Source organism: Silene latifolia, chromosome Y, assembly GCF_048544455.1.
Source record: "Silene latifolia isolate original U9 population chromosome Y, ASM4854445v1, whole genome shotgun sequence".
NCBI classification, from domain to species: Eukaryota; Viridiplantae; Streptophyta; class Magnoliopsida; order Caryophyllales; family Caryophyllaceae; genus Silene; species Silene latifolia.
In genome coordinates this window covers 17,497,280-17,507,046 of record NC_133538.1, presented here as the reverse complement: position 1 = coordinate 17,507,046, position 9,767 = coordinate 17,497,280, and the positions used below count along the sequence as shown (strand labels likewise).

The 9,767-nt window shown below is 39.2% G+C and overlaps 1 protein-coding gene across 2 annotated transcripts; it reads right to left on the bottom strand.

The window, feature by feature from the left end:
* Positions 1–438: 438 nt before the first annotated feature.
* LOC141630999 (microtubule-associated protein TORTIFOLIA1-like) lies at positions 439–9,767 on the bottom strand. Of its 2 annotated transcripts, XM_074443727.1 has the most exons (7): positions 8,939–9,767; positions 8,363–8,554; positions 7,321–7,380; positions 4,095–4,197; positions 3,424–4,001; positions 2,304–3,161; positions 439–985 (listed from the first exon to the last, which is right to left on the bottom strand). In XM_074443727.1, the coding sequence occupies exons 1-7, from the start codon at positions 9,677–9,679 to the stop codon at positions 788–790; spliced, it is 2,730 nt and encodes a 909-aa protein (XP_074299828.1). In that variant the 5' UTR covers positions 9,680–9,767; the 3' UTR covers positions 439–787. The 2 variants fall into 2 exon arrangements, with proteins under 2 accessions (XP_074299828.1, XP_074299829.1); XM_074443728.1 differs by lacking the exon at positions 7,321–7,380.

Sequence of the window (9,767 nt, the reverse complement as noted above, 5' to 3'; positions counted from 1 at the left end):
CGGAGAGGCAGGGAATAGAGAGTACTAAAGTAAGTCAATACAAGACGATTGTGTTATTTGTGTACAATTTTCCTCTTTGGAACAAGGTATAATAACATCAACTTCCAAACATGATGAGCCAACAGATGTGTGCCAGAATAAATTGATTACCATCTCAATGTCCTGCGGATTTGTGTACAACACTGTTTCCGCTGGATAGATGGTTTTATTGCGACCAAAAGATGGTGCATATTTTTACTCATGAACGGGTATGGGGTCATGTGACAATATGAGACCATAGAAGTGATAGAACACATTTTGTATGCATTTTGCCCAAATGATTCTCCCTCCAAAGTTAGCAATGGAACCGAACCCAGGGTTATGCAATACCCAAGTGCACAAGAACATCAACTCTCTATAACCTTTCCTAAACACATCATTTCAGAAAGAAGAAGCAAGTATATGAACATGATTTATAGACTTTGGTAACTCCACTAAAAAGCTGGCAATCCAACGAAGACGGACTTCTTCAAGTCCTCATTAACACCAGTAATTAAGACTTCTTTCAATAAACCAAAAAAAAAAAAGAAAAAACAATATCAACAGCAAAACATAAATATTAGATCAGGTCCATCCTTGGAATAAGCCGATGTAGATTAGCTTGACAAGAACCTTAACTAAGTATTACAAATGCTACTACCATAATGAGGGAGGTCTTGCAAGATGACATAGCCTCGCGTATGCTAAACCACTGAAAACTTAACTTGAGGTTAAAGAACTGACCAAGAAAATCAACCTATATCTCGTATTAACTCCCAGGCTGTTGGAGATCAATATTCCAGGCTGAAGCCAGTTGTAACATGAGTTGATCAGGAGTCGATCCTTCCCAATCCTCAGGGATTTCAATGGCAGAAGTAGCGTCGTGCAGATTAAACAGCAGATCTCTCTTTACATTTATGGGAATACCAAATACATCTGTCCCGTTCTCCAACACCAGATCCAACAGCTGCAACCAAGTTTGTTTTACGGTTAGCACAATCTATTTTAGATTGATGATTTGATGCCATTGTAATAAATATTGCAACTACAACAGCAGAATATGGGAACAACATTCAGAGCTAGCCGAGACGCAAATTAGACCCAACTGGAACATACATTGAACCAATCCACCCTGTAGCTGGCCCAAACATTGAGGGACCTGATATTTACCTAAATCGAGACCACCCAGCCCAAAATGACCCCGATCGACATTAGCCAAATTAAACTCACATGACTAATTCGAATTACACCTGAGTTTATTTTTATAATATGTCAAAAAGCTTAATATACACGACCCAAATTGACCAAGCTAAAACTGCTCGACCCAAAATGATACATACCCGAATGGACCATAATTACAAACCCCGATACAAACTTAAAACATAAAATGACCAGACTGGATCTGCACCTAACCCAAATTAGCATTTGCTAAGTCTACTCAAATGCATTAAGTTTCATCATAATTGAAAGCAAAACAGAAGCACATCATCAGACATCAATTTTTTTCCAAGCATACCCAAATAGCTCTAAGAATGGCACATGTCTGCCAAGACCCTAAATTAAAACTAGTTTAGACACAGCTAAGCTTAAAACATGCAGCTAAATAGGAATATCAACTGACTGACAAAAAACTAAACTACTGTTCTCCTCGAAGAGAAAACAATGTCAAAAATCAGTTACAATGTTGTATACAATACAGATAAGGTGGTAAAATATTAATACTATGAATCGTCAGCTTTTCCGCAGGATCAGTGCCTTGAGATGGAGCAAGGACGGAAAGGTGTAGTAGCCAGCAAGGCATTAATCAAGGCCGTAATACTGAAACACGACTGCTTTGAAAAGGTTTTGAGGACCAGCACGACCAAATATTACTCTATTTTACTACTATTATTGTAGGTCAAGATAAGCAAAAGGTCGGGAGGGATAGGACAGGTGAGATGCACTGAAAAGGAACCAACGCTGACTTAGGAAGAGCATTTCAAGTGCTGGTATTCATAAGAACAAAAAACCCGAAAGGAACTAGAAGAGGGAAGACAAATTGGAGAAGACAAATAATTTTCTCACTACTGGGGATAAAAGAAGGTAGAAGATATAGCAAATTAGCAATGACTTCGTTTAACAAAGGTATTACATCTACCAGGCAAGGTAAAGACTACAGCAAATAACATTGTTACCATAACAGATCAGTAGCTATTGAGCAAAAATAATCGGCGGACCAACTAAGTTTTTTGATACGTAAAGGACCAACTAATGATGGTTCAGAATTAATCATTACAGAGTATTACCTGTTGAACCCAATACAAGCATAGATCAAACAAGTGCTGCTCCACCACAAATGGCATGATAGCATTTAAAGCCTCAACTGCTATCTCATCTGTGAGTTGATCAAAAACAGGACCTGATTTATCCATGAGCTTCACAAGCAAAGAATCGTCACCTGTTGACAAGACCTCGGCATAAGCCGTGTCCATATCACCGGCTTGAACAGCATCCATGGCATTACTCCAGGCAGTCCAAATTGGGTCCCGCTCTCGTCTATTGTTGTCATTGCCCAAAGCTTCTGCATCCAATTTTCGTACAGCTACTCTAGCAGGTCGGGTTGTACCATTGTCTTCACCAGCCACTCGAATAGCTGCCAGTGTAGCTTCATCCTTCGAAGCCTGCCAAACACTTCTTGCCGAGGGGCCCTCACCAAGTCTGACATGAGCGGAAACCTTATCCCATCCTCGGCGCGAAGTAACTGGGTCACTTTCATGCTCAGATCTGGGTGATCTACTATCAACACCATTGCTGCTCATGTCTCTTCTCACACCGGGTTGACCAATTTTAGCAGCACCATATGAATGAAAATCCCACGAGTCCTGGTGATCGGGTCTCCTAGGTGGGCCCCTAAGCCTCATACTTGGAGAATCTCCTTCAGGATCGTTAAATCTGTCACCATAAGGAAATCTCCAACCATAGTCACCATATCCATTATACCTGATAGGTCGATTGGAAGACCCCTCATACCCAGAATGAAAACCCCCACCCCTCCGATTTGATGCTACTGATAAATCATGTGCCATGTCTTCAACCACTCTCTCAAGACCCCGTACTCTATTCTCCAGAGTCACCATACTGTCATGTGAGCCACCCATAAACTCCTGGCATAATATATTAGTGAGAGAACATACAAAAAACCCAGCTTAAATATATGTTACTCTGACTTGCCTGCAAGTGTCATACAGTCATGAGTCTCATGACTCGGTTTTGCACACAGTTATTTTGTGAAGAAGTTCATGTTTTCAGACAAAATTGAAGTGACAATGTATTGTGTCGTACGAATATTCAGTGTCAGACATGCGAAACACAGCCAAGGTGAAGTGTCAAGTAAAAAAGCTTTACATGCAAATAATTTGAACACACCTGTAACATATTCATGATATGAGCTTGTTGTCTCTCTAATTGAAGCAACTGCCTTTGAATAGACAACCAATTTCCTTTACCATTCATGAGAGATCCATCAGACTGACCATCAGCTTTGGCGAAGGAAGAATCCTTGCCTTCACTGCCAGAAGTTCTGGGTCGCAGGTCTTTAGCATTTAACCCATTATCAAGCCATCTATCCTCCACATAGCCTTCAAATTCACGTTGTCCAGAAGGTATGTTGGCAGACATATTTGCTTTGCTATCCTTTATTTCAGAAATGCTTGACTCCTCTTTCTCGTTCGAGTTTAAAGAATTAAGACATTTACGTGGAACAACAACTTCCACTGGTAATTCATCAGCACCCCTCTTTTCAAGCTTTTGAAAGAATTCGGGATTCACGTCCTTATCGGTTAAAGCAGGTAACTTTTTCTTCAACATACCAACAGCTTTATCAGAAAAACTCCCACTCTTTGTTTTGTCAACAGAAGCAGACAAACCACCTTTGGATGAATCCTTGGACTGTTCAATTTTTTTGTCTTTCTGCTTATTTTTATCAGGGAAGACATCTTCAACGCCTGGAAGATTTCCTCATAAAATATACAAGAAAAGGTAAGCACACATGTTAAATAAGAAAGGAGAATATTTGAACATCCTAATACTATTCTGACCTTGACATGAAGCTCTTTCATCAGAAGCCCCATCTCCATTCTTTCCTGACAGCCTCTTCCACTGCTGTAGCGCTTCTGTAACACTATCTCTTACAGGCTTGATCTATAGCATACAAAACACATGATGGGAAAATAGATCATAAAACTTTTACCAAAACTTATGTGCACAAATGACATCAGAGTTGCAACAGTGATTGCAAGTTACAAACTGCTCATACAACATTAATCGGATCTCAACTTAAACAGAGTTACAGATCAGCAACATCACAAATGCTCTGCAGATTTACTTTAGTTGTATGTGTAGAGCAATGCGTAAGAACCCTCAAGTAATCTCTCTAAGCCTTCACAGATCATAAATAGAAGAGTCAAAACTCGAAAGATTAGTACACCATCAAGCTAAGAATCTTTACAGTCCCAATCATTGGCTTCAATCAACCCTAAGTTAGGATTATTAACAAGGACCTAACGATTAAATGCAATTCTAGATAACTATCATATGTATCTAGCATAACCGAACAACCCGAACTTGCATAACCATAAAATGAAGTGCCTCAACTTAGTGCCTCAACTTGTTGGATTCTTATGATATTCACTGAACAATCCAAAAGTTCTTGAGCCTGATAATATAGAATATAACATTTACTGTTTATAAACTCGGCTAAATAGCCAATAGTTCTTGTGACACCCCGCGATAAAGCGGAAGACATAACTAATAAATTAAAGCGGAATTTGTGATATTTTAAAAACTTTTAAATTACTAGTTAAAGATTAACATGCGGGTGCCAAAAACGAAATGAAACAAATACAACAATAGGCCAAATTACGTTGTTACAACCCAAGTCTAGAAAGCGGGGAAAAGATATCCCACGAATAAACAAATAAAGGGTTTCTAAACTAGAAACTAAGGTCCAAGGGTTTAGTTCTCGCTAGCCCACACGTCTTCCCCACGTAAGCATCTTCACAACCTGTCATTCATGTAAACATGAACGCCACAGTCAGTGGGGAGTAACTCAAGGTTCTCCCAGCCACAATATGTCGAAATGAACACAACAAAGAACTCAATTAGATAAATCATGTAATATACTTACAAAAGATATGAACATCAAGTTTATATATTTAAACGTGTCAATTAAATGAGATGGAGTACGATAGATCAATATTAGCATAATGGAGACCCATTATTCTTGTGAAATCATTAAATAATATGAAAGATAAGAATACGGTCATTTGTGCAAAAGCACGCACTTCAAGGAATTACGACAAGGATATGAGATTAGAATTCGAATCATGTGAAATAGTTAAGTAAGAGATCAACCAATGCAAATTACAAGGATAGAAACTGTAGCCATTACTTGGAAAACCACTTAGCAAACATTGCACGGGACGTGGTTACTAATGTCACATTCATACTTATGTCTTGCATCTCACCATAAGAACGGATGTGACATCAATCCCTGCGATCTTATCGCAACTAGAGGGCTTATAGCTCACCCCTAGTATCCAATAGGACCAAGACAAACAACACAAGGCATAACTCTTACCTTAAAAGACTAATACCAATATCTATAACCAAGCAAGACCTTTACTACTCATATATCAATATATAATTCCCCTGGTAGGAGGACAATGGTACTCCCAAGACTCAGTCCTAGTCCTAGTCTAAATCGGCGGACTCTCGGGCGTAACGGTCCCCGATTCGACATGCGGCAGAACAGTCCGCATCCAAGACTCGATCGACCGAACGGAAGTCGAGAACCCACAATCGGCAGAACAGTCCGAAAGAGGCGGAAAATATGAGCTAAACCCACAATCGGCTGGACAGTCCGAAAGAGGCGTAAAGATAAGTCAAGCAATACGGTATAGCATGAAGGCATTATCAAGAATACGACTCAACCAAGCGATACGAATCAACTTGGAAAGAGACTACTACTACATGAACCAATGATAATCCAAGTGAGACATTTCATGCCAAATCATAATCATGAATATGAATAAGTAACCCATTTCCTCAATATTTGCCAATTGAATAAGAAATGTAAACAAACGGAAATGAACCATTTATAATAAGCAAAACAAGCATCCAATCATAAATGACTCAATTTAATTAAATAAGTAGAATAATTCACTCATATTTGAGATACGATAAATAAATGAGAATGAACGGATTAAAAATTCATATTATAGGTAAGTGAGACATTTCATCGAATTTTGACTTGAATAAATAATAAATTCCACTTTTATGATTAATGTGTGAAAAATATGTGAATGAGCGATATTTAACGAATCACGTTATAAAATTCGAGATGGTAATTTAAACGGTCCAAATACACTAAATTTGGCGCCGAAAACACCCATTATATGAATGCGGTCCAATAACTACAAGTCAAGCCCAATAATTAGAATATAATGAGCCCAACTTTTAATGTTAAATAAACCCAATTGGAATAATAAGTAAACGAAATATTCGAGTTGTGTTATATAAATATGAGACGGAAATTAAATAACTTCAAATGACTAACATTGCACCAAGAGCGGACTAACACCACGACTCAAGGACCCAATTCACGGCCCAACTAACAGCCATCTAAACCACCCGTTCCAGCCGCTCTCTTCCCCCCAAAACAGCCACCAACCAAACTCCTACAACCACTCCCCCACGGCTACACTCAACCTGTTTAACAATCCCATGTACCGTGCCAAACACGGCCAACAACCGTCCAACCACAGTGTTAACTACAACCACCACGACTCCAAACCCGCAGCCATACCCGGTACTCGATCATAAAAATCTACCCCCAGCTAGTCTAGTCCATTTCAAACAGTCACCAAGACCCGACTCAAGACTGCCCGCAACCACCGTACTAGCTGCTCATAACCACCATATCAACCATCCCCAAAACAGAGTCCAAACAGTCCCTTTTACGGCTGCAAACATAGACTCGCAAACTATCTATTCGGCCCGAAATTACGACAGAAATGAAAGCAATGTTGAGACGGAAATAAACACGACCTAAAACGTGAATAACTACCAAGACCCAACACCATCATACTCGACCAACAACTAGAATGAGAAGCTACACACACCCGTCCTTTGAGACGGAAATAGTACTCAAAACAACCACGTAAAATAGAGACATAAAGAACCGGACTTTTCAACAAATAAGAATGAAAACTGAGAAAAAGGGGCGAAATATCGACTAATTGTCGAGTAACCTATCACCGTTACCTCGTTGCTCTCTAAAACAGCATGCTCCCGGTCCACAGCAGCTACTCTGAGTTGTCCCAGCTAACACCCAAAAGCAGGAACGAAGGAAAAAGGCGGGAAATTCGAGCCCAAAGTAAGATGTCCGAACAGAAACAGAGGGCAAGATGGCGTCTTTCTTACATATAAAGAAAGAGAACGAGGAGGGGAAGCCAATGGTACAAAAATAATGGAGTTTGGTTGAGAAATAAGGGAGAGATCTTGGTTTTGGAGGGACGAAAATGGTGATGTACGGGTTTGTTGTTGTTGCTGCATATTGTTGTTACGTGAAATGAAGAAGATGGGATAAGAAGGGGGGTGGGGACGGGTGCTCATATCACCACACAAACCAAATAATAATAGTAATATATATAGTATTATATATTAATAATAATATATAATATATAATAATAATAAAAATATATAATAATAATAGGAGAGATATTTTGAAGGTGGAGTGTAAGATGTTAGGTGGGTGTGAGGTGTTGTCAATATAGGATAGGTCGAGAAAGGTTAGACTCACAAGTGGAAATGTGACGGTCTATAGCTAGACGGAATTTAAGACAGAGATTATTATTATTACCGTCACTATTATTATTCGACCAAAAATACGTATATGTATATTATTATATAAATCATGCTTTAAAGATATAATTTAATCGTCGTATTTTTATATAAACGAGCTTTTATATAATACGTTTATAAAAATCGTATTTGAAATAAAATTATTTAAATTGAATAATTCAAAAATATAAAATAAAGCAATCAAACGGTTTAATAAATTTTAAATGTCAAAATGGGAAATTCGCGGGTGTTACAGTTCTCATAACCCAAAAGGTTAAGTGGTTAACATTTAACAATACGGGTATCAAAAGTTTATCATCTTTATATTGAGGAATGAAAGAGGCATATGACTGTCATTAGGTGGAAAGGGAATGCCAGAAAAGACATTGAGAAAATGTCTTATAAACGGTATGCTATACGACCTTAAACTACAATGTAAAGACATAATGTTTAAATGAACAACCTTATCAAAACGGCAAGCCTCTAATACAGTCAAGGTTGATGCTGCCCCATCTTTGACCAAATCGCTTGAATGCAATGCCAGAGCAGTCAACGCCTCAGCAGCAGCCTTACGGGTGGCCCAATCTGTGCTCGCAAGGCAATCATGAATGGTCTGTAGCAAAGGTTCAAGGCTTTGTGGTGTAATGGCCTCTACCTGCAGAAAGTGTGAAAACATAGAGCATTAAATCTCAAGTTTATTTTATCATTGCTTAAAAGGTGCATCATTAGCAAGTTACACTGTATCTCAAATCCAACCTCCCAGGCTCCCAGCAGTCATCACAATCATAGAAACATACCGCAGGGAACCTTATCTATGTCTGTTTTTCTCCCCAATACGGAATTATTACGTCATTAAGCAACCTATGTTAGAATTAAAGAATAACGTGTCATGGTCTCCATTGAACATGGAAACAGCTGAGCAATCTACACTACACGTATTTAGAACAAATCCTAATCGAAATCATCACAATCTTAAAAGCACAGAACTGAACCCATTCAAACAGATTACAAACTGAAAATCGATGCCAAAAAGGCGAACCTGAGATAAGCTGACTACAACAGGCAACAAAGAAGATTTGGCAAAGTAGTTAGGGCTATTCAAGAACTTGCAAACCCTAGGACAAAGCTTGACAAAAGCGGAAATTGGCGGGTTAGTCGCGCAATCAACCACTCTCCCTAAGCACATTGCAGCCCCAATTTGAACCCCTTTGTTATTCTCCCCCATAGCCTCAAACAAAGGCTTAACAAACAAAGAAACCATACCACCACCATTACCCTCACCCTCACCATTACTACTATTACCACTACCCTTCAAATAAATCCCAGACAAACACCCAATCACATCCTTACACGCGTCGCGAACCCCGGAATCAGGGTCCCTTAGCCTCCTAGCCAGGTGGGCAATGATCTTAACCAAGTGGGTCCCAGTGGAATCAGGGTGGGACCCACATAGGTTAGAAAGAAGCCTAATTGACTCCTTTTTCACAGATGGTTTCGGGTCCGAGGAAGAGGAGTCAAAGAGGCAGTTAAGGAGCATTGGAACGGCGTCGTTTTGGAGGGTTTGGATTAGGGTTTCAAGCTCTTCAATGGCGATCTGGTGGGTGTCTCTATCTGAGAGCTTAGACAAGGAGGTTAGAATCTTCTGCTTGAGCTCCACCATTGCTAAATGTGTTGACACAGATGATGTTGATAATGTTGATGATGATGTTGATAGTGTTGTTGATTGTGATCTTGAATAATTCTTTGAGAGTTTTGATGATTTGGGTCCTTGAGACTCCATTTTTTGGTTGATTTTAGGGTTTCACAGATTGGATCGAATGAGAAATTGAGTTGGAAAGGAAAGTGAATTTGAAAATTTGAGATCTGGG